The sequence below is a fragment of the Stigmatopora argus genome, chromosome 16 (assembly GCF_051989625.1).
Source record: "Stigmatopora argus isolate UIUO_Sarg chromosome 16, RoL_Sarg_1.0, whole genome shotgun sequence".
NCBI lineage: Eukaryota > Metazoa > Chordata > Actinopteri > Syngnathiformes > Syngnathidae > Stigmatopora > Stigmatopora argus.
In genome coordinates this window covers 5981242-6005980 of record NC_135402.1, presented here as the reverse complement: position 1 = coordinate 6005980, position 24739 = coordinate 5981242, and the positions used below count along the sequence as shown (strand labels likewise).

The 24739-nt window shown below is 41.6% G+C and overlaps 3 protein-coding genes across 6 annotated transcripts; all 3 read left to right on the top strand.

The window, feature by feature from the left end:
* Positions 1–3198: 3198 nt before the first annotated feature.
* dab2 (DAB adaptor protein 2) lies at positions 3199–12503 on the top strand. 3 transcript variants are annotated; one of them, XM_077622674.1, is made up of 16 exons: positions 3199–3417; positions 6276–6538; positions 7150–7289; positions 7368–7466; positions 7541–7672; positions 7744–7827; positions 8210–8236; positions 8315–8350; positions 8530–8592; positions 8974–9489; positions 10717–10834; positions 10923–11378; positions 11442–11510; positions 11575–11729; positions 12060–12138; positions 12229–12503. In XM_077622674.1, exons 2-15 carry the CDS (start codon positions 6394–6396, stop codon positions 12123–12125), a joined length of 2106 nt encoding a protein of 701 aa, XP_077478800.1. In that variant the 5' UTR covers positions 3199–3417; positions 6276–6393; the 3' UTR covers positions 12126–12138; positions 12229–12503. The 3 variants fall into 3 exon arrangements, with proteins under 3 accessions (XP_077478800.1, XP_077478799.1, XP_077478801.1); XM_077622673.1 differs by having other exon boundaries at positions 10923–11510; XM_077622675.1 differs by lacking the exon at positions 8974–9489 and having other exon boundaries at positions 3200–3417; positions 10923–11510.
* Positions 12504–13015: 512 nt separating this feature from the next.
* Positions 13016–19183, top strand: LOC144090823 (uncharacterized; the record flags this gene model as incomplete). Its single annotated transcript, XM_077622672.1, has 18 exons — positions 13016–13169; positions 13896–14098; positions 14179–14755; positions 15437–15552; positions 15659–15727; positions 15811–16005; positions 16082–16215; positions 16296–16390; positions 16469–16523; positions 16608–16751; positions 16971–17132; positions 17205–17268; positions 17540–17747; positions 17818–17948; positions 18324–18615; positions 18707–18841; positions 19012–19048; positions 19125–19183. Coding segments are annotated over exons 2-18 (2670 nt in total), but the record flags the coding sequence as incomplete, so codon positions are not given.
* A 583-nt stretch (positions 19184–19766) lies between these two features.
* On the top strand, positions 19767–24739 carry LOC144091289 (uncharacterized). 2 transcript variants are annotated; one of them, XM_077623509.1, is made up of 7 exons: positions 19767–22179; positions 22436–22499; positions 22672–22771; positions 22855–22933; positions 23197–23285; positions 23421–23652; positions 24338–24739. In XM_077623509.1, exons 1-7 carry the CDS (start codon positions 19792–19794, stop codon positions 24440–24442), a joined length of 3057 nt encoding a protein of 1018 aa, XP_077479635.1. In that variant the 5' UTR covers positions 19767–19791; the 3' UTR covers positions 24443–24739. The 2 variants fall into 2 exon arrangements, with proteins under 2 accessions (XP_077479635.1, XP_077479634.1); XM_077623508.1 differs by having other exon boundaries at positions 19768–22179; positions 22672–22786.

The window sequence follows — 24739 nt, the reverse complement described above, 5'->3', positions numbered from 1 at the left end:
TACTGCAGCTACAGCTGCGACACATAAAAAATAATCAATAAATCAATGCACAAAAATTGGGTAAAATCCACTTCCTAGCAGCATTTAATGATTAAATACAAATACTGCAGCTTTTCAGACATTACAACAGGGCCAGGGGGATGATTTTGCCGGGAAAAGACAGTGATGAACGGCAATGGCGTACGGGCAAACATTGCCCGAAAATGGGTAAAATCCAGGAGACTCTCCTCGTACCCTGCGATTAGCTGGCTACCGATTCAGGGTGTCGGCCGCCTCTGGCCCGGAGTCACTCTAGTTAATGTGCATGCATTCGCCCCACTCAGAACAACCACTCCAAACAGTCTACGGCGGGCGGATCAGGAAATTCCACTCCCGTAAAAAAGGACAACAATCACGACCAAATTAGCTCAGACAAGTTTTCCCGCAGGAGGAAATGAAGAATTACATTGGTGTGTTATCGCTTCAAATTTACTCTTTGAGGAACATGTTTCTCTTCACTTTTACACTACAATCAATTTACTTAAAAGTGTTGTCATTGCCAACTTTCTAAGCGGATATGTAACACAAAATCATACAAAGTCAACAAAATCATAACCAAAATGGATTGCGTTAATTTATGTAAAATAAAATGCAGTTTCCTACATTTATTTTAAGATTCCAGGTTTTGACCACTGAACTAGTAGCGAAGCCCTATTTCAGTTATTAGCACCATCAAGTGTTAAAATGTAGATGTGCAAGAAAATGGAGGCTGTACTTAAGATTGTTGTGTGGCGCATATTCAATGACATTTTAATCATTTGCGGTGGGCCAATACAAACTGGGAATGATTAACTTTATTTAGTCTATGCAGACTTTTTACTATAAAAAAGTTCAAACTTGTATTTCAAAGCCTCGACTGTGCGGCATGAGAGTTTTTTTTAAGTACACTAGCGTATTCTAGTTTAATCGGTACGTCGTCAGCTATTTTCTGCTGGCTTTCAATAACACTGTCCTGCAAAGTTGCGGGGGGTGAGTAGGGGGTCTTTCCTATAGGAAAAGAGTGGAGAGGGTGCTTGGCGGTTGCAAATATGTGCTGATGTGACCGCTTTTTATAAAATTTTGCTCCACACAGGAAACTGAATGCTAGGGCAAGGTGCTTGGCTAATGTTTCTCTTGACTAGAAAGACTTCCTGTTTTTTGGGTCCAACGAAATCAGAATTTCATTGGAAATAATTGCAGGGTAAAAGTAGCATATTTTTGGGTGTGAATCTTTACCGCTATTATTGTCATTTCTTCGTTTCTCTGAACTTGTTGTGTCATATTTTCCTGGAATAGAACACGTCGGAATGACTGTCACACTTTGGGAGTACTTTTTTAACTTTCACAATGGAGTATTTAATCCCCAGCAACTACAGGCACTTTAGTTTGATATTTTTTTTACTGAAACTGCCAATATTTTGGAGAGAAACAGTCCATTGGCAAATCAAAAAGCTGTCCAGCGAGAGATTCAAGTCACTTAGAAAAATAAAATACAGCTTATGTCAGCAGAAGACAGGATGCGACGAGACCAGGAAGGACGTCCTTCCTCGGTCCTTTTCGACGTCTCATCAAAACTATTGGAAACATCCAAACGTTACAAATCTTCCACATTCCTGATAACGGTATAATCACAATGCCTTGACTCAGAGAGTTGTCATGCCTTTTATTTTTATTTTTTTTATTTTGTCTTTTCAGCACCAAAATTAACAAAAGCTTTTCAAGCTGGAAAATCCAAGACAAAAAAACAACAACAACCCAAAAAAAAGAAAATCGAGACAAAGACCAGTCATGAAATTTGCAAAACTTCTTAAGCTCATTGTTAAAAAAAACTGAAAATTGTACACAAGAGTACCCAAAGCTAACCAGTAAATGTTTGAACAAATCTGAAACTATTCGTGCGTAATAGTAAGTGACCGCGTTGTTATATGACGACTCTTGCGCAGTTTACAGAAGTGAAAGTCCATGTGGCAGCGGAGCAAAGAGTCACGCTGACGTTTTTTTGTCAGAAAAATGTTGCAATCCTGTTCCTTGCCATGTTTGTTTTAACCTTGGAAATCCTTGAAACTAGGGCACCGTCCCATTCCATCATTAACGGGAAATGGCCAATATTGAGAGAACGCTGAAAACGAAGATGGCTTTTCTACTTTATCTGCTGTTTATTTCTTGTCCTCCTTTATTTTTGGAAATGCCATCAAGTCATTCCATTTTTTCTCTTTGTCTTGGCAGAGATGGAGAATTTTTTTGTTCTTCTCTATATGACGTGACTCCCACCATGTCCACATTTTTTCAATCATCTAAGAAGTTAAAATCACGTAATACAAAAATGCCGTAATCCGACATCACAATAGTAGAGTTTGCACACTTATTAAAGAAGAGATGCATCTTAAACAATTCTTCATAAATGGGAGGAATGTGAGCAAGACAATTAACTCCCAATATATAAAACTTGTTTTACTATTCATGCAGAAGAAAATAGTTTGAGCATAAACATTTATACAAAGTGAAACGTGCAATCGCTCAAAATTTACGCAAGAGTGACAAAAGAAGCTTTACATTTTTAGAGGATTTAGATTCCTCTAGTTTCATGCATGACCTATGATAGGACAAAAAAACCTTATATAGTTTATAGTATATAATTAAAGAATACGTAAAATGATAAAATACATTAATAAATAATTCTCTTAATAATATTATAACTAACACTTAAGGTTTTTTTGAATGACCAAAAATAGCCACATGCTTTAGAAAAGATTAAAGGTTTTAAGTCCCAACATTTGAATAGCCGAAGGAGAAAAAAATCTATGAAATAAATAAAAAACCTTAGACCAGTATTGTAGGCTATAAAGATTTTAGTGTTTTAATTTTTTTTAAATATTTATTTTATTTTATCAATATATGATTTATTGATACAATTATTCCTAATACAAAATACTGAAAGATACACCAACGATGAACATTTATATACGTATATAGATAGTATTCATTCATTTTTCACAAATCCTCACAAGGGAGGGGGTGCTGGAGCTAATCCCAACACAAATAAAACAAAAAATATATATATAGCTACTGAAATATTCTCAAATTTCTTGCAGTGACACACAAGTAGAGGACCTATAGTTGAAGGTGACAGTGAGCAAAAAATTAAATATTTTTTTTGTCTCCACGTTGCTCCTTTTTTACGAGCCCTCCGCTCCGGTGCTGCATTCAGGGACCGCCCACTTCCCCTTCACAAGCGGCGTCGAGTCGCAAGCGAGCAAGGCAGCCACGAAAACCCTTCAATCGTGACAACTTTGCAGCACAGCGAGCGTGCGAGGCGCCCCTGCGCTCCAGAGAGAAAAAAACAACTTCTCCCCGTCTCACGGCGTCCCCTCGAGCGGATCCCCACCTCCGCCAAACACGGTGAGTCCACATCCTTATATGTTTTAGTTCAGGCGTGAATGTTCCCCAACTTTCCATCCATGATTGTTTGACGCAGATGCTTGTCCTCAACAAACTTTTTCCCCCTAAACTCACGTTGATTTGAGCGAACTTTCTAGGCTTGGAGACCATAAATCACAGGGGGGAATGTTTGCTGACTGTCCAGGGCAAGGAGTCTAAAAATGACTTTACTTCTCCACCTCCTCATTGTGCACCAGAGGCCCATGTTGGTTGGTGTGTGTGTATGTGTGTGTGTAAGCATTCTGGCTGTGTTACACCACATCTCATTCACTGGCTGACTCACTGCTTGATTTCCTCCAGATGTGTGCACCGCTTTACGCTTCCTGAAGGCCCCAGGATTGTGACATTTCTCTCCCGCTACCATCCTCTTTCAAGGCCCTGCTGTGTATTCTGCTGACGTTTGAATTAGTGACCCAAAGTCCTTGTTAAAGTGTGATCCTTGAACTGTAATTGGCGGTGAACAGCTGAGGCTGGTCATGTGTTTGTAATGGCGGGGAGTGGAAAAAAACACATTTAGAAGGTGACAAACCTACACTGGGGCTCAGTCATACACCAAATTTAAAACCATGTTGGGAAATTTGGATGGGAGCTGGTTTATTCTCTTAACTGGGCAAGATTTTGCAAAGTTTGCTTCCTTGCTTATCCTGTGTAAAACTGCCAATCCAATTGAAGTTGTGAATTTCATATTGAAGTCCCTTTAAAATAATTCCTGTTGCAAAATGTGTGAGAGAAAGCCCAAACCAAAGTGTTAAATTTATCACCAAACACTCACCTTGTGGTGTTAAATGCAATTGTCTGGCAACTATTTTGTCTGTCACATGTCAGTGTGAAAATGGCTGACGCAATGGGGTGTCCAGACAACAACCCATTGCTGAAAAATGATACAAATCTTATTGAATATGCTAGATTGGGACTGATCCTTCGAACAGTATGTCTTTATTCGCACAGGAGTCAAATTTGGACATGTTGAAACCAATTTAGGAAGCTAGAATTTCAATATTTTGTTTGGGAAAAATACATTTCCATTTAAAAAAAAAAAAATCCAATTGGATAAATTGATGTGCTTTTTCTTGACCCCTTGACTGTCACTGGACAATTTCTTTGTTCTGCAGAGTTTGTTTCACTAGTGTGGAAAATATGCATTGAAATGGGTTACAGCTGGATTATTTAGTTGCTGCCATTGACAGTCATAGACGCCAAGTCTGTGACTGTCAATGGCAACAACTAAATAATCCAGCTGTAACCCATTTCAATTTAAGAGCCTGACATTGAGAGGTCGTATTTGACTTTCAGTCAATCTATTAAAACGGTTTAAAAAATGCAATGTTTTAAAAGAATTAACTCATCAGCTGTCATTGACGGTGGTAGATGTCCAATCAATTTTGATTGGGGGACTGGGACTCAGCAATTGCTAACTTCCCAAATTGGATTGGACATTTCGCCATAAATGGCAGCCAATTATTCAATTATTTAAAAAAAAATGCATTTTTAAAACCTGTTTTAATTGATTGATTGATTTCTTTCCTCTATTCAACCTCTAAGGCAGGGGTGGCCAAATGTGGTCCTCGAGAGCCCCTATCCGGTTTGTTTTCCATATATCACTCCACCAACACACCTGAATCAAATAATCTGGATCGGTATCAAGATTCTGGACAGCTTGCTGATTTGATCATTTGATTCGGGTGTGGTAGAGGAGGGGGATATGGGAAAGAGACTGGATAGGGGCTCTTGAGGACTGGACTTGGCCACCGCTGCCCTAGAGCTGAAGTGTGTGTGTGTTGGTTTGAGCCCCAAGGTTGCTGTTTCTCAGCATGGATGGTAGTTTGATCTTATGTAGGTCCATCCAGAAAAAGGAAGTCTGCCATCTTGTTTTATAGTTGCCATTTTAGTGCACATGACCGCTAACACGTCATATGGAACACAGTAGATATACTTAATTTTTTATGCTGAGGCCCATAAAAAGCAGATCAATACTTGCCAATGTCAGTCTTCCTTGGGTTGTCATTAAAATTGACTAAAGTTTACTAAAATGGATTAAGGTTTACATGAACAAAAACCTGGAAACATCATAATCTTGCCTTATCTCCCATTTTGTTTTTACTATTTAGTTTGCTGGACTGCGTTCCATCAGCAGATGCTTTGTTAGGCATCACGAGATCATATTCATTGCTCGTGTAATTGCTCAACCTTTGCCCGTGTCTAATCTTTGCTCAATCCCGTGTTACTTGTAGCCTCACTGGATATTCTCATTGACCTAGTGTGTTTTATCTTGACTGGTCAGTGATCCTGTCAATGGAGATAAGCATTCCAACTGTCCAAGCATTTGATCTGGAACATGGAATTTTGTGTCGATAGGATTCCACTCTGAAATATTGAACATCAACTACTATTTAGTACTACTGCTGCAGCAGTGGTTCAGAAAGTGAATCGATTCACAGTATTTTTGCAGTAGTACTACTCTAAAATACATAATGCATTTTTCTTAAATGAAATGAGCACATTAAAAAAAGCAATGAAAAGTCTTATTGGCTGCTGTTTAAAGCTGTCACCTGATCTTAATCAGCATGTTTTGTCACTTTGGAGGTCTTATAAGGTAAGGATGCATTTACGGGTCACATGAAATTTCTCTTTTAAGGTTGTAAAGGTTTACTGCAGGGTTGTCATTAAAGGCTGCCCGGTAACTGAGCAGCAAAACACCTTCGCATGCATTTTTCATGGCCTCACTTTAGAGCTGATAACGACAACTTTGTTTAAAATGGGGTACTCTCATAAATGTCTTTTTTTTTTTTGTAATCGAATGATCTGATTAATCATTGCAGATAATCCTGTAAAGCATGCGTGGATGCTAAAAGCGTTCCTGCCCCGTGAACGCTGAGCTCGACCCACATCGACCGACATCCCGTCCTTTAGTGAGACTCTCACACCCATCCCTGCGCTATGTCTGCTGCGGTGGAAACCAGCATTCCTGTCGTCGTCAATGCTGACGCGAGCACCTCGTTGCCGAGCCCGACCTCAAATTCCCCTCCTGCCTCACCTGCGACCGCAGCGTCCAAGGTTCCATTCAGGAAAGACAAAAAGAAAGGTGAGATTCCAATCTACAGTTTACTAGTAAAGTTGAAACTCCTCTAAAGATGTCTGATGTTGAATTGGGTTTATAGGGGTTTATGTACAGTTTTTTAAATTAAATAAAAATAAAAATTGAAGGATAGCTGTAGAATAGCTTCCCTCCCAAATTGTTAAATGAAATTCAAGCATGTCTGTAACTGTAATGACAACTAGATGCCAGTAGTTTGCAGTGTTATATTGCAACAGATGTTATTCTGTGTACATTAGGATTAAAAGACTCGTTTGTGGCGTTAAAAGTTGGTTAAAAAATGTAAATGTGTTTCTGATACTCTGAAAATGTCCAATCCTGTAATTGGTTTGGACATCCCCAATCCAAAGCCCTTCATTTTTTTTTGTTATCAGCCTTTCATATAACATAATAGCATGAAATGTTTCATTCACAAAAAGCTGTTTTCCCTTTTATTTTGGTAGATTATTATTATTATTTAAAAAAGCTACTGATAATTTCTCTGGTGACAGAAGAAAGTTTACAGTTTTCCTTCCTAGCATCAGTACGTAACTGGAAATATCAAGCAAGATATGCCTTGACCTGAAAGTCACAAATGTGGTTGGAATTTTCTCATGTAGTGCCAGAGAAAACCGATGAGTACCTGCTGGCCAGGTTTCAAGGTGACGGTGTGAGGTACAAAGCCAAACTAATCGGCATTGACGACGTTGCTGAAGCCCGAGGAGACAAGATGTGCCAGGACTCCATGATGAAGCTGAAGGTGCAATTTCCAACTGTAGCATATTTCTTTTCATTCCCCCACAGCATCACTAAATGTAAATACTATACCACCATCTAGGGAATGGCAGTAGCTGCACGCTCACAAGGGAAACACAAACAGCGGATTTGGGTCACCATTTCCATGTCTGGAATCAAAATCATTGACGAGAAATCAGGAGTAAGTTTCGATTTAATTTGGTAGTCTTGATTAGATACACTGTTTCCTTGAACGTGCATGTTTTACTGATTTAGGTGATCGAGCATGAGCATTTGGTGAACAAGATCTCCTTCATCGCAAGAGACGTGACGGACAACAGAGCTTTTGGATACGTGTGTGGTGCAGAAGGCCAGCATCAGTTCTTTGCCATCAAGACGGCCCAGCAGGTTTCCGAGCGTCGGGTAACGCTTTTTCCGCTGCCTCGTGTTCATTCCTGACTATTCGTGTCATCTGCCAGGCGGAACCGTTAGTCATAGACCTGAAGGACCTCTTTCAAGTCATCTTCAACGTGAAGAAGAAGGAGGCAGAGGCCTCACAGAAGGTAAAGGCTGCTACTCATTCCATGCATCAAGCAACGGCCAGGATGCTAATAGGGCTGGGGGTTTGAAAGAACTGTGACCTGATTGGTCTTTTTATTTTTTAAATTTCACTTGACATCCAGTCACAAGTTTTCATTAGCTGAACTCATTCATTGCCATTATATTTAGTATATCCAAAACAGTGATGGCAATAGACGTCCAATCACTTTCAACTGAGAGACGCTGGAAGTGATAATTCAGCTAATTTCTATTAACTCTAACCTCTCTTGTAAATTACGCTTTGTATTTCAGTGATCTAAAATGTTCATTGTAGCTTTCCTCATTTATTTGATGTTTGTTAACGACAACAACCAGGGTTCTAAATCGCTTTGTGTTTACATGCAGGGAGAAAATGGCAGCGCAGTCGTCGAGGTGAGCATATGGGACATAAACCAAACCTAAACAAAACCAAACTGATCTTTTAATGACCTTTTTGATCATTGTTTTTAGAATGGAAGTAATGCTGCTCCGGCCAAAAGCGTCCCAGTAAGTTAATTATCACAGTATTTATCTACTGAAAACTAAATTGAAATATGAGTCTTATATCACCCTCAATTGTTTTGTTATACATACAAAGTTGCAGACTGTCCTTGCTGCCGTTTGTATTCACTTTTTTTTGGGTGATAACTGAAGCTATGATATAATTTTATGCTTGCAACTAACAGCCAGTGGAGCAGCTGGACCTGTTCGGAGACATGTCGACCCCCCCGGACATCCGGTCTCCGAACGTAAGTGTGCGATGTTTCCCTTCGCCCTGGTCACCGCCCTGCTATCTTTGGATGCTAAAACCCACAATAACGTTCATTCGTCTAAATCTATGTTAAACTCAATTCTGAAAAGAACATTTTGTAGTCATCAAATTGTCATGTACAAAAGAAATGTCTTTTTCAGAATTGAGTTGATCTTCATGTGAAATCATCTGGCATTTAAAGCTGCTACATGAGGGAGGTGCTATTTATATCAGTGTGATTATTGAGAGTTGAAATGGAAATTTTCCTTTTCTTTGCATGTAGCAGCTTGAAATGTGTCTCTTGTGATTCATTTGTCATGTGTTATTGACTCTCCCTTTTGTTGATCTGATCTCTGCATCTCCCTCTCATGTGAACCAGGACTCTAATGATATTCTCTTGCTGGACTTTTCTGCTGAAGTCGACAGCAATCAGAATTGCATAAAGGGAAAGCTTTTAACTTCCTGTGCCGCCGACCACAGGGCGCCGCCCCAGACAGAGAATCTCTTCTGCTCAACGTTGTCCTACTTTCCAACCCCGGACAGCGACCCTTTCAGAGACGATCCGTTGTCCGTAACGCCCCGTCCCGACGGCGGCCCGATCGTCTCTGCTAGGACGGCCGTTAGCGACCCTTTGAACGGAGCCGCCGCGCAGGGCTTAACCAGTCAGAGCGTGATCCTCGCTCTCCGTAACGGCCAGTGGCCGCTCGGGGGCATGATCACGCACGGCGGTATGATGGACGGCAGTGAGTCCGGATCGGCTCCGTCCGTGCAAAACCCCTTTTTTGACTCCAATGGTGCGAGCCACCAAACTACGGAGAATGCGAGCAAGGACTCGGTGGTTCTAAACCCGCCTCCGCAGAGCTCCAAGGCCGGACGAGGTCGAAGGACTCAGAAGGTGACCTTGTCGTTTGACGGCATTCGCTGCATGTGTCATGCCTGAAGGTGGTGCATCTGGGCACTGCATGCACATCTTGACTGGTCGCACTGGGTCCCCCTTGTTAATGTCAAGGAAAACCATTTGAGTATTTATTCCATATCCTTGATATAATTTCACCTTTGTCATTCAGGACAAGAATGACTGCCTTTCTAGTAATTGGCTACTTTTATTTGGACACATTTATTCAAAATTTAAAAAAAAGATAGGAGTGAAAATTCTTCATATACAGTAAAGTACATGAATATGTATATAGTCTGACCCGATGATTTTAATGTCAAGGAGACACTGATTCCCAAATTCCGGGGGGAAATAGCTTTACTGTGCATGTCTGTGATATCAGCATATGCGTTTGTTATTCCTAGAAGCAAAGTGAGTAAAAGACTGAAATGGTCTACATCCGAGATGAGCAAGGAGATAATTGACTTTACAATTGTTGAAAAACTGATAAAATACACAACCAAAGCTAACATTTAACAGAGAAATGGTCAAAGCAATGTTTGCGTGAAGGATTATTGTTGTTTGAGCAACCAGTGGTTGGAGGCTAGATCTAAAAAAAAATACGGAATTCGGAAACCATTTCCTAGTACTTGTCTATACCAGTGACATCATTTTAGGTATCATGGGTATCGGTGCAGCACTAAAATTGATATGAATTTTTTTAAAATTTAAAATCGATCACCATTAATGTCATTGAATAGGTTAAGATGGCTATCAAGGATCTTGAACAAATGCTGAAATGGTATTAAATACTTAAAGTTGAAAGGATGAGTGAGGGTCATTCTGAATGCATGCACCTGTGGTCTGGAGCTTCAATTCTAATTACGCCTTGTGTCTAAAAGCTGTCACTTCCTTTCTTTGTTCTCACAAACACTCCTGCCGATGTTACGCCTCATGGTAAGTGGTAATGCATGCCAATCAAATATTATTATGATGTGTTGTCTATTGTTGCAAGGAGTTGCATTTGAGGCCTACAAAGTGTTAATGGCAGTTAATGCTGGGCAATATGTTGCGAAAGTTGGTGCTGCTTAGTGGCAGTTCTGCCATCTCCAATTAGTTGTTTGTGCCGCCCATACGTTTGGCCTGTGCTGTTGCACGTCCAATTTGCAAGCATTTATTGGGATTTGGCATTAATCATTAACAATGATTTATTGTTTCTGCTTGAAACTCATCCTTTTCCCTCAATAGGCCCCATCCAGTGAATTGTTTGGAGCCGATTTGTTTGCTTCTGATGGCTCGCCGGCCGGAGGGGACTTGTTCAACAACACGGCGGGTAACTCTGCTCAGTCCTCCATCGCGGCTTTGGGTAGGTGAATGGTGGAGTTTATGGCTAGCCTAGCAGTTTTGAAGTTTCTCTGGAGTGCGAGGGTTTTTGACAAATGTTTCCTATCCAGGAGCTCTTCACTTAGGACCAACAGCAACCACCAGTATCCCCAGTGCAGGCATGTGGGCAACCTCCACCGTTGGCCCATCCATGTACGGAGCGCCCGCCTACCCACAACCATCGGCCTTTGGTGGTCTTCCCATACCACCTAACGTCTGGGGTCAGCAGATGCCTTCTCAGTTCGGCGCCCCGCATCTAGCATGGGGCCAGCCCGCACCGCCAGCTGCGGTTTGGGGCCAGCCGACCTCTACCAACCCTTTCCAGCCTGGCCCCTTCCCCGGCCTTGGGGAGCAGCAAGTTCCATCCCGCCCGCCTCCCCGGCCGCCTGTGAAAGAGGCCCCACCGAAAGCGGAGAGAAACGCCTTCACTGCTTTGGACCCTCTCGGCGAAAAAGAGAAGAAAACCGGGAAAGACATGTTTAAGGACTTCCAACTGGCCAAGCCACCCGCAATCCCCGCGAGGAAAGGTGAGCAGGCGGCTGCCCCGGCGTCTGAATTGGAGACTTTCAACGATTACTTCTCCAATAAAGTGGGCTTGGCTCAAGATGCTACAGATCACGATGACTTTGACATTAATCAGTTGTCCCCAACAGTTAATGGTAAGGCAGGTGTGGATTTTTTTCCAAAGTTTTCCACATTAACGCAGTCTTCCTTCTCATGTAGATGTGCTGGCTCCAAAGCTGAACACTCCTGGCCTCCTCGATGCTGCCTTCTCCTCAAACAGCTCGGCTCCGGCACCAGGCCCCAATCTAGACATGTTCGATGAGGCATTTGGGACCCCTAATGCCACTCCGTTCGGGGTGCCCACTGCTACAATGGTAGAGTACAGAAATCATTGAATCAATTATTTTTTTGCATTATTAATTTCAAAATGTAATTTTTGAAAACTTTTTAAAATATTTAATCTAAAATATATATTTTTGAAGCAAATGTTTACTTTTTTCCCTATTTTTTTCTAATTCTTTTTAGTAGTAGTACTCACAAATATGGATGTCAACAATTTCTAGGCAACTGTCTCAATGATTATCACAGTGGATGTAGACTAATTTGATAATCAGTTGGATTTTGATTAATCTTGGCAGCCAATTTCAGATGGGATAAGTGTTACTAACATAACCTGATGTACCTTTTTTTTCCCTTAATGCCAGACTGCCCCTGTTGCTCAGAACTCCACAAGCACCTTTGGAGATGCCTTTGGAAATCCTTTTGCTTGACCGTGCAATTATTGTAAGTCATTAATTCATTCATTCTTCTTTTATTGTTTAAAGGACTTTAATTCGTAGCCTTTCTTTAATATAAACATTGTTGTTTTCACAGCTGTAATTCTGATTCCATGAATTAAGATCTCGAGGACCAACCACTGCGAGACAATCAAATGATGGCCTTCGTCCAACCTTCTTCCTTGTTGCCATCTCTATTTGTTCTGTGTGATTAATAGTTCCCTTTGTTTAGAGCATTGATCCAACACGTTTTGTCATGTTCTGAAGAATGATGGAAAGAGAGAGGAAAAGAAAACTGTATGAAAGAAGGGTCCCAGGAGGGCCTGTTGTGATGTTGACTGTATAAAAAAAATAAAATCAAATGAAGCTGCAGTGTGTGAATCAATTCATTATGAAATGAAATACATAAGGCTTTAATTAGTAGTGGGCCATGGGGGTAATTTCTTTTTCCTTGGCAATACATAGTACGTAAAAAGAGAAAGTATGATATGGATGTTGTCTAAAGATACCACAAGGTGGAGGAAAATTCTATATTCCTACTATAAAAGCTCTTAATGAAACTCCAAGGTTACTTGTAGGTAATGAAAATGAAACATTTCAAATGCAGTTGGAAATATACATTGGTAAATCTAATAAAATATTTCATTTCCAAAATGATAGTTGTCTTTACATATGGTAGTTTTCCTTTATACTCTAAGCACATAAGCAAGGAGGGTCAATTGTCTGTTTAATTTATTTATACACAAAAAAGTAAATATTTTTGCTTAATTGTACTAAAAAAAACTAGAGTCCATGACTTAGGTTTGTGTTGAACACAGTATACAGATTTTTGCCACCTGATATTTTGGTGAGATGCGTTTTTGGTCCTCTAAGACTACATTTCCCATAATACCCCTCGCGGTCGATACAATATTGCGTCTTTCCATCATGGCGGATTGACTTAGTTTTTCAAAAAGATATTTTGCTGTCCTGCATGGATCCGTTCGTCTCACCTCTTAGTGGACGTTTATTCCTTTCCGATGACACACCGGTGAGCAGGTAAGTTTTTTCGAACACAATCGGAAATGATCTATGAAAGATTTTTAGCTTTTCAGAAAGCAGAAAAGCCAGAACATGCTGGCTGAAGCCGCACATTAAAACATGTTTTATTTTTTAGCTTTTTGTTTTCACTCTTCACACTCCCCAGCTAATGCAACATGTATATTTATATTTCGTTTAAATTCGTTAGGTTTATATCAACAAACAAACTGTTAGTTTTGCCATTGATCACTGTTGAGCAGCAATAAAGGGCCAGCTGTGTCTTCCCTGTTGTCAACGATTCCTAATGTCACTTCATAAGTCGATTTTCTAGTAAAATAAGGAAAGAATGCTATTAAAATTTTGATTATCTCGCCTAGTCAGGATTCCACAAGAAGACGGCGCAATGATTTATATTGGGGGTGTTTGTCATGGTATTTAGAAGTATCAAACACATTTTGGAATAGGGTGCATTAGTACCCAGAAATGTATTTCAAGAAAATATGGGTGTAGTAGGGCTAGAGTTATCTTTTGGTGATAGACAGGGTGGATGTAGCACCTTGAATATAGGGCCTTCGCCTTGTGGACACGATAAGACCAGCATTGCATCATAGCATTAGGGATGTCCCAATAGGATAATTTTTGCAACTGATTAAAGTCATATACAAGAGATCAACTGATAATTCATCACTTAAACGAACGTCATCGGCTGTTAAATTGTGTTGATGACGCTTTTGTCATAAACAGGTCCCAATGTTCCGTCGCTCGAGGTTCAGTGTCCGTCCCAATGTGGGTGGGGTCGGGAGGACTCCGACTCCATCGCAGGATGCCCCTTCGTCGAGTCAGGAGTCAAAAGAGGTGGCAAAAGACCCTGGAGAGGGTGCGGTAGCTTCTGTGGTGACCGACATCAAGCCACTGGACTCTTCTTTGGTTGAAGCTACCACTCTGAGGTGAGGGTTGTTCACATGAAACATATACAGTACTTCTCAGGCTTAACATTTTGCCTTGGTTTTGTTTCTACACTGTATAGTGAAGGAAATGATCCAAATGGGGATGCAACAAACTCCTCAGCTGCTCTCCAGAGGAGGAAACGCTTCTCTGTCAAGCCGAGAGTGGCCCCGGGCCGCCCCACTACCCTCCCGCGAACACCCAAGTCCCCTGCCAAGGTGCGCTTTGAAAGTCCCCCCAAAAATTCAGAACTCAAGGCAAAAAACAAACTCCAAGCATCACATTCGGGAGTCGAGTCGCTGACGTCACCTCAGCCCGAGCCCGTCGTCGTCCCCTGTGATGATTCAGGATCAGAAGCTGCCGTTTCAGCCGACCCCTCTCCAACAGAGAGCAATAAAGAAGCAGAAAAGGCGGCCTCGTCAGATGACCCAGTACTAAAAATTCCTCCCCGACCGCCAGACAAAGTGACGGCGCTGGACAAAGAAACGGCAGCACTGTCGGAGAAAGCCAGGACTCTCTTGTCGTCGAAGAGCAAAAAGTCACACTCTATCGCCCGATATTCCCTGAGCCGACTTTTGAACGACCCGTCAGACATTCACCGGCTGGAAAAGGCTCAGAAGCTCCGTGCCCTGCTCAGACAAGAGATGCGCAAAGAAAAGGTTTGTCGTTATTATTACGACTAACTATAGGACTCATCTAAAGAATTGTCATATGATGTGCCTGCCTTAAAGTTTAGGTAGGTTAAATTGGATTGGATTGGATAACTTTATTCATACCGTATTCGGGAAATTTCGTTGTCACAGTAGCAAGAGGGTGAGGATGCAGAAATAGGAAAGGCATTTTAGACATAAATAGATAGGTAATAAGTAAGTTAATAAATAAATATGTGAATAAATATATAAATAAATAAGCGTGTTGCTGAAATATATATATATATATACACATGCACACACACACATACACATACATACATATGGATGTACATACATGCATATGCAATGAGGGTGCAGCAGTCTATTGCTGAAAGAGCTTCGGAGAGACTCCCCAGACTCATGCAGGGGGTGGGAGGTGCTGTCCATGATGGACATCATCCTGGTCAGCATCCTCCGCTCTCCCGCTTCCTCCACAGAGTCCAAAGGACAGCCCAGTACATGAATATTCCAGCCACAAGAGGTAAAACCCTTCATTGGGTACTTGTTTAACTCATTGCCTGCCTTTGCTGGTGTTCATTTGCCCCTCTGAGTCAAAATGGATTGGTGGTCTACTGTCGGCAATTACACTAAAGCATGAGTATTCACAGCCGGTCCTCCTATTTTAAATTTACTGTTGCCATGTTGCAGGGTGCCAAGAAAGAGAAGAGGAAACATGTCAACGAATACAGTTTGGAGAGTTTGGACTCCTCCACAATGACCATGAGGGATCTTATTCATTACATCCCCATGTCCAACCCCATGTCGTGAGTGCATCTTTTATGTGGCTGCGTTAGTTCACTGACACAGGCTCTGATTATTTCTGCATTATCATTTGTTTGCTTTCCATGACCCGCAACGTCCGCCTCACAGGTCGAGTTTAGAAGATGGCATGCAGGAGAATGAGAACGAAACCGAGGTTCCATGTTTAGCAGAAGAACGGTGAGTACACCGTTAAGTCTCAAGTCAAGATGCTGCAATAGGCTTTGGCCAGAAATTAATTCATGATTTATTTCTTTATATAGATCGTCGCAGAAATCGCAGAAACCAGAAGTAGCCCCAACGGCCCCAAGTGCAGGAGAGAGCCAGTTGCAAGAGGAAGGGGAACAGGAACAGGAGGAGGAGGAGGAGGTGGAGCCTGAAGAAGAAAATGACGAAGCGCTAATGGTACCGCGGGTCAAAGTGGCTGAAGATGGTACACTGATTCTGGATGAGGAGAGGTACAGTAGGACCAGGGATGCGTGAAAATAGACACCCCACATTTCATAAGATGATCTGGAACATTGTGTATGTCAGTTTGACGGTAGAGGTTAAGAGAGCCAAAGGACCGAATCCGGCGGAGGGCCGAGATCCCATATTCGAGCGTGGCTCCACCACGACGTACTCTAGTTTCAAGGCGTCCAACTACTGCAAGCCCTGGTCCAGCGAAGGTTCGGACAACCCCAACTTGTAGCCGAGCTGAAATCATTTAATTGCCTCTTCCTTCCATGTCTGCTTTTTTTTTTTACAGAGACGGATATGTTTTTTCTGGCGATCAGCATGGTGGGAACGGACTTCACCATGATCGGCCAGCTTTTTCACAACCGAACTCGAGCTGAGATACGGGTCTGTCAAGTAGAGCTTTTCACCAGTCATGTCTGTTTTTTTTAAGGTTAATCCTACATTTTGTATTTGTATTTACAGAACAAATTTAAAAGAGAAGAGCGGCAAAACTCGTGGAGAATAGACAAGGCTTTCCGTTAGTTTTCATTATTTTATTTAGAGACAAAATTGATTGATGTCAATACTCCAAGACGACTTAGTGCTGATGTTTGCCTTGCAGGAGAGAGACGCAAGCTGGACATTGAATATTTCACCAAACTGCTGAGGAAGATTCTCGAAGTCCAGGCGAACAGAAAGAAGCTTAAATCGCTATCTCAGAAGAACGCTACCAAAAAGCGTCAGCGGCGCTCAAAGGCAGCAGACGGTAAGTGTGTCCAAGTACTGTGCTCTAAATATGAAAAATATCATATGGTTTAGCTCCCTTTTAAGAACTGATCACCTGACAGCAATTTTGCAGAAATTAAGCTTCTTGTGCGGATCATTTTCAACTGTATTTGCATAATTTGCTGTCGGCCCTCAAAAACTGGTCACACTGGACATACCTGACACAGACAGTGAGGCGGAATGTGACAATGTTTTTTAGGCTCCGAAGCGGAGGATGGAGAGAAAGAGAACGATGAGCAGGGCGTGGAAGGAAAGGTTAAGAAGACCAGGAAGAAGTGCAAGCGCCAGAGTACGGAGGACAGCTCTAGTGAAAACCTAAAAAAGATGAAAAGTGAAGCGACTGAAAAGAGTGCCGAAAAAGGTACAAGTGTTTCTTAAGAGCTTTGCTGTTGAACTATGCAATGTTTTATTGATTAGATTTTTTTCTCCAAAGATGTCGCCTGTATATTTGAAGACACAGATGTAACCCTTCCAGAGGATCAACCCGATTCACAAGTGTAAGGAAGCTTAAATACATTACAGACTATGGCACACTGAATACTACTCAACTTTTCAGTGAAACAAACTGAACAATTTTTGGCCTTAATTTCAGTTAGGGTCAGCAGTACTCTGTTTTGCGGTAAAATGAAAGACAAGGGCATTGCAGGGTAGCAGAAAGTGAGTGAGTACTGCTGACCCTAACTGAAATTAGGGCCAAAAATTGCCCTTGTCTTTCATTTTACCGCAAGACAGTCTGTTGAATTTAACAACTCACATTTTCTGGATTAGGTGTGAAAGTTCCAAGACGGACGAATCCTCTGAGCACCCCTCGATTCAGCCCGCCAAACTCTCACGCGGCAGAGCGGCCAAACCACTCCTTCCTCTAGGCCGAAAGTGGAGTAAAAAGCTTCCACATCCTCCCACAGCCTCCAAGACCCAAGACGACACACCAGCTGAAGAGAATGACGGTGTGACACAAGAAGCCTTGAAAGAGCAGGTGATGGTACACTTTCAGCCAACTTTCTTCAGATTTTTCCTTTCTGACATTCTTAGTAACTATATTTCAGGTAAACAAAGAGGCTTCACCTGTTAGAGTAAGCAGCGAAGAGGAGGGGGATGATCATGATGATAATAATGTCGGTGATGGGGATTCCTCTTGCGATGAAGAACTCTCAGCTAAACCTGCAAAACCTACGAGGTAGGCGTTTCATTTAGTTTTAATTGGTGAGGGGGTTGACCAGAGAGAGAACAAATTTAATTTTTTAACGCTAACATTGGCGATGCTTGACGTCCAAACTATTTGAAATGGATTGCCATTGACCAAAAGACCGGCGACCAAAAGACCGGCGACCAAAAGACCGGCGACCAAAAGACCGGCGACCAAAAGACCGGCGACCAATTGACCGCACACGATTATTTCATACTGTATCGGTGCAACACATGTTAAAATACCTGAATACCCAACAGTGAATTCTTTCTGAAAGTCACTGGTGAAGGCTGTTGTCACGCTTTGTTTTTGTCAGTTTGCCTGTTAGGCATAGTGAAAGGATCTTTTAATGTGTGTATTTCAAAGGTATGGAAGAGTCCCCAAGCCTCGCACCATCTTAGAATACCCCACCAAGGATGAGGAGTCCGCCCATAAACCTCCGCGAAAATGCACCGGAAAGAGGGCCAGATCATCCACGGCGCCATCCGCTTCCTCGGCATCCAAAAAGTCCAAACTTATTACCCTCAGAGCGTCTCAGTCTGATTTTAGTGAGGATGAGGAGGAGTCGGGCCTGCAGCAGGACGATGAAGCCTTTGTCCCCAATAGCTTGCACTCTCCCTCAACTGTTATCTCACAAGTGGAAGAGACGATAGAGGAGGTGCTTAAGTCGCTCTGTCGTCAACTCATTGAATTTCTATTTGCGTTTGCATGCATTCCATAATTCATCCCGTCCCTCCTCGCCTGTATAGCTTGACATCTTGGGCAACATGTCTGATGTATTGGACATTACTCAAGATGGACTCTGCTCTGATTCTTTCTGTGAGGGGGAGAAATATGAGACAGGGGCATCTGAACCTTGTTTGCATCAGTTGGACCTGCTAGCCGTAAGTTTCTCCTGCATAGTGTGAAACACCTTAATGACAAAATAGCACAGTACATTTTATTTGTCCAACATCGGTCCCATCTCTTTGTCCATTCATTTTTTTTGCGACGATTGTCTCCTAGTGAGAGCCAAGTTTGACCAAACCTAATTAAAGTCATACTTGTCTTTCAGGATGTTATTGACCTTGTATCTTCTGAGCACGACGAAGGTTGGTTAGTTTCTTTTTTAAATGACTTCGGTGCTGCTATTCAAAGTTAGAAAATAATTATTACATTTTCTCTTAGTGTCTGAGGTGGAGAGCTACAACGAGGCTGCTAAGACATTGCTGGCCATTGGCAACATCTCTCAGGTCTCTCAGTCAGAGACCGTAAATGATCATGGAACAGGTACATGAAAATCGATGTGCCAATACTTCTCAAAGCATAACAATATTTCAGTCAAATTGTTACAATTACAGAAACTGGTTTGGAGAGTCAGCAGGAGACCAGTGAACTCTTAGAGGAAGAGATAGTAGCAGAATTCATCAAGGAAAACAGTTCCATTCAAATCCCATTTGGGTCAGAGGACCACATAGTCGCAAAGACTTTTGAGACCTCCACCTCACTCATGGCAAGTGAAGACTTATCCCCCCAAAGAGATGTTTCAGATCTTGACTTTGAGGCAAAGTCCACAGATTCGCAACTGGTCGAAAGTAGTCAATATAATGAAACAATATTTGAAGCAGCAGAAGCGGAATCAAAGCGCAAAGAGTCAAAAGCACCGTTGGAACATGATTGTGGAGATTCTGACAGTAATTTGCAGCAACTAATCTCATTAGATGAATTTACTTCTAGTGAGGAAAATGTGGAGGGTGCTGAAAGTTTTAATGATGAGTTAGCATCCAAAGATAAAGCTCAGGAGTCAACGACACATCTGATCCAAGAAGATGTAGAGGACGAAACAGCTCCTAATATGACCTCTATCCTGAGTTTAAAATCCAATGTTATACCTTCGAGGGAACTAACTTCAGGTGAGGATACTGTGGTAATCACCAGTTTGGCCACAGGAGCCCCAATATCCACAGATGCAGAAACGGCTAAAAGTGGTATTAATATCGAGACAGCAGAAGTCAAGGAATTGTTCATTGAAGAATCAACAAAAGCTTTGACCCAAGATGGTAGAGATACTGACAAGACTCTCCTTGAATGTCAAAAATCTAGTGAACTAATTCCCACTCAACAGACCAAAACGAGTAGATTCCCAAAGGTCAAACCAAAGCCAAACTTTCGGACATCAAGAAACGTACAAGCTAAACCTCAAACCACAAAAGAAATGAGCTCCTCTTCCAATCTTGAATCCACTGACAAAATGACAAATGAAATGGAACCACAGCCAACTGGGACCTTCTGTCTTCAAAATCTAAGTCAAACGACCACTTCTGACATAACTGTTACACCTATGTTGAGCATAGACTCGACTCTCATACCTTCAGAAAAACTCAGTGAGAAGAACATGTTAGAGGTTGGACTTGCTGCAGGAGACACACTTGAAAGTGGTCGTAATACAAAGGAACTATCCAATACACCAGTCACTGAACCACTTGATGAGGAGTCAACTAAAATTTTAGACCAAGAAGCTGGGGATCATGTCAGTACCTTACAAGAGTTACCTAAGAATCTGCGAAAAGTTGTTTCCAGGAGTCGAATCCCAAAGATCAAACCAAACCTTCCCCAGATATCAACAAGTTCATTCTCTCAATCTCAACCAATGAAAGAAATCTGTCCACCCTCAGCCCATGAATCCACCTCCAAAACACCAACTGAAGTAGAATCACAGCCAACCTCTTCATTCTCTACACAGAAACAGGGTCAAACAATCTATTCTTCAACTGCGGTGCCAATCTTGAGTGCTAGCTCTATTGTGATACCTTCGACGGAGCAAAAACTGTCAGGCACTGGACTTGCTGCACAAGAATCAAAGTCCACAGATTCTGAAGCAATCGAAAGTGATTGTAATGCAGAGAAACCAATTGATACAGACGTTTCAAAACTACATAATGAAAAGCCAACAACAATTTTACATGAAGAAAATGAGAATCAGGACAGTACGTTGCAAAGGGTAACTGGCGATCTGAGAAAAGTTATTTCCAGGAGGAGTCATTTCCCAAAAGCCAAACCAAACCTTCCCCAGATATCAAGAAGCTTATTATCTAATGCTCAAAAAACAAAAGAAATGTGTCCATCCTCAGATCTTGAGTCTGCTTCCAAAGCAACGACTGAAGTCGAATCACAGCCAAGTTGCTCATTCTCTATGGAGAAACAAGGGGAAAACATGAACTCTTCAACCGTGGTGCCAATTCTGAGTGCGAGCTCCGACACTGAACTTTCTGCAGGAATAACAAAGATAACAGATTGTAAAAAAGTTCAAAGTAGCTGTAGTTCAGAGGAACCATCTGATGCAATAGTTAAAGAACCCCAGACTGAAGACTCAAATAATGCCCCGGCCATTGGAGATCATGACAGTAATTTGCAAGAGTTGCCCGACAATCAGAGAAAAGTTGTTTCCAGGAGGAGTCGATTCCCAAAGGCCAAACCAAATCTATCCCAGACAGCAAGAAATCCAGTTCCTAAATCTCAAACCACAAAAGAAATGAGTCCATCTTCAGATCTTGAATCCACTTGCAAAACAAAAGCTGAAGTAGAAATGCAGCCGACGTGCTCACCGAGTCTTAGCACAGAATCTTCAGTAGTGCTGCCAATCCAGAACTTAAACTCCAGTCTGACCGCTTCAGATAAAAATACTTGTATTGAGAAGAAGGTGGACGATCAGAGACCTTCAGATGGTGATTTAGAGAAGAAAGACCCACAGACATCAAAACTCTCTCAAGAAACAATTCAAAGGCGACGACGGCTTCCCAAGGTCAAACCGAATTTCAAGTCCCCAGGGAGAGCAACACAGTCAAAGGATGGACTGGAAACACCTGCAAATGTACTGCCAGCCTTTCAGTCAGTGTCAACAGCAAGCGCAAAATGCACAAGTAAAGAAGCTCCCTCTCTGGAAATGTCAATGTCGACAATCCCGGAAGCTCAGAGTAATGAAACGTTAGCAGTTGGTATGGAAACGGAGAGCAGTCCTGGTTCTTCTCAGGACAAGGAGACAGCAACTAGTCCTTTAAATTCCACACCAAACATCCACTTCTTAAACAGAACACTTCCAGATTCAGTCTTGGAAAGCTCTGGAGCCAGTGATGGCAAGCAATCAACTATACAAGTGACACCAGTAGAGGGAGCAGATTATCAAGTTAAAGAAGCAAGTTCTATGATGCCAAGTGAAATGGGAGCGCCCGAGCACCTCGCTCAGGTAAATCTTCATTTTGTTTTGCTTTTCTCTCATAGTTTTTATTTATTGCAACCTCTCTTGCAGCCTCATTGGCTAGATGTCATCACTTGTGTAATATTATAATAACTTTGGTTAAGGATGACTTTTAGCTCTATAAGATGGCATTATTTTTTGCCTGTAATAAAGTTGTCAGAATATTCAACGTAGGCCTTTGTGTTGACGTGGGATCCATGAACCAAACTTGGATTTAACATTTTCTCCCACGCAATGTCAACAGGATGGATTGGCGTCCAGTGCAGGATCTAACCTAACTTCTACAGGTCCCTCAATATTACCAGACAGTAAGTTAAAGACATATTTTACATGAGGAGATGAAAACGTAATAAGATATGATCCCACCCCATTTGAGTAGATTTGTGTTACATAATACCATTGTAAATTGGGTTTGGCATCTTATTCTATACTTTCCACTCATTCAGAGTAATGAAAAATGTCTTCTTTATCTCACCTCAGCGACGTCAGTGCCTTCGGATCCAGACGAGCCGTTCTTCATCCTGTCCCTGATGGAAGTCCCAACGGGGGAGCCTTCCACTCAGTCTCCTCAAACAGAGATGCCTGTGCAGCAGAAGTCAGATTTGTTCCAATACACTGTCGTGATAACTCGCTTGATGTCTAAAAGTGTCTCTGTTTGTATAGCATCGCTGTGGACAGTGCAGTTGCAGTGGCGGATGATTCCTTACATGATGTCCCCTGTGGAGAGAGCAGTGTAGCCATGGTAACTCAACTTTGATTAATGCAAGATGACTTGGTGACAGAATTGGGGTGCAAATGGGCAACTAGGTATTCACATTCATGGACGTTTGGGGATTTTTATTTAAGGTCTTCTTGCGTTACATAGGGTAATTTTTCAATGATACTCGTATCGGTAACCATATGGCACTAAAATGACATCATCTGTATAAGGTAGCACTAATAAATATCGTGCCGAAGTTCTTTTGTTATATAAAACTTCTATAATATTCATTCTTTCAATTTCAGAATGCAGTTGCGAAACGTCAAATGCCACTTGCGCCGCCTATAAGAAGTGAAGACACGGGCGCTTCAGCAAGAACAAGTTCTCCCAAAAGGTGAGGAAATGTTCAAGCGACCCAAATAAAGACGGATTGTTCCATTAGGTTCCTATTTCATCAATAGCAGAAATCAAATACATTTAATTTCTATCGCCACCATTGGCAGTGATATATTCTTTTTCCCCTACAAAGGAAACCTAAAGGTTTCTTGTCCTTCCTGACTCACTCGAGCAAAGCCGCTGAACCCAGTGTTTCTCGTCGAGGCAAAGCAGCGACCCGCCGGTCTAATGTGGGTAAATCCACGCCGCGAAAGAAAACCGCGGTGCCAGCTGCGCCTGCACTCCCGGACACTTCACGAACTTCAGAGGAGCCTTGTATGACAGCATCACAACCACTTCCCAGTCCCTCTTTCTCTCCCGATGAGGTGAGTACTAAACAGCTCTCATGCACTTCTTGTGTATTGTTCTCACTGGAAATTGAATGTGAGACGTCCAAGCCATTTGAACTGGAAGGACAGGCAACTAATGAGTTTCCAGTGTGAATGGATTAGATGTCAAATTCACAGAAGGGTGAAAAATAACCTCATCATTGGACATCTTTGGTCGACATTGGCATTTAAGCATAAGTAGACATGGCATTTTGGCTCATGTAGGCCTTATTGTCAAAGAATTGGGATCGGCAAAAATCAGGCTTTTGAAAAAATCTGGGCTCGGCTTAATTGTGATAGGTGCAACCCTAATAATTATATTTAAGACTTGGCATCCACATTTCTGGATGCCATATTATGTCTCGTATCGGCCATACATGTATTAACACATGTAAATATTGTGGCCTACATTGCCCAAATGTAATGTCCTCGGTTGATAGTGCACTTTTTCTAATTATATACCATACATGTGTAAATAATGATAGTATTTTTTTATATTATTTTTCTCTAGGTGTTTTTATGAACTAACAAAATGTTAATGAAAACAAAGTTATTACTGTAAAATATATTTAAAAAAATGAAAATACACTGCTTAAGCCTCCCAATAACACATACTATTTAACTTTAGTATTTAAATGAGTACCCCATAAAGGATTAAATTAAAAATGTATGTGTGTTGTAGGTATCCATATGCAATGATGAGAACAGCGTGGAGGTTCAAGATGAGCCAACTCACGTATCCACGTACTTCCTAAATGATATTTTCACAGAAGTGGAGGACACGTGAAGAGCACTAAGTTACTCTATCTACCTTTTTTATTTATAACATGTAGTATTACCCGTAAAAGGTACATGGGCTTTAGATGAAATTTCAGGATGACCTCAAATGCACTAAGACCATTTCAAGGGAACTTTGACTTTCTCAAGATTTAACTCCACAAAGAAAAATATTCCTAACTTTTTGTGGGTAATATATTTTTGCTGTACAGTAAGCGCTTAAAAAAGAAAGTACTTTTTTTTTTTTACTTGGATTCTTATTTTGTAACGAGGCATAAAAAAATCCAATAAAAGGACTGACATGAGA

What these genes read in the sequence shown, in the direction of transcription:
- dab2 (XM_077622673.1), top strand. Translation starts at nt 6,394, where the DNA reads ATGTCTGCTGCGGTGGAAACCAGCATTCCTGTCGTCGTCAATGCTGAC. An exon ending in AGGCAGAGGCCTCACAGAAG is followed by an intron (nt 7,828 to 8,209) that starts GTAAAGGCTGCT and finishes GTTTACATGCAG; the next exon opens with GGAGAAAATGGCAGCGCAGT. An exon ending in GTTGTCCCCAACAGTTAATG is followed by an intron (nt 11,511 to 11,574) that starts GTAAGGCAGGTG and finishes CTTCTCATGTAG; the next exon opens with ATGTGCTGGCTCCAAAGCTG.
- LOC144091289 (XM_077623508.1), top strand. Translation starts at nt 19,792, where the DNA reads ATGACCTCTATCCTGAGTTTAAAATCCAATGTTATACCTTCGAGGGAA. An exon ending in GAGATGCCTGTGCAGCAGAA is followed by an intron (nt 22,787 to 22,854) that starts GTCAGATTTGTT and finishes CTGTTTGTATAG; the next exon opens with CATCGCTGTGGACAGTGCAG. An exon ending in GAGAGAGCAGTGTAGCCATG is followed by an intron (nt 22,934 to 23,196) that starts GTAACTCAACTT and finishes TTTCAATTTCAG; the next exon opens with AATGCAGTTGCGAAACGTCA.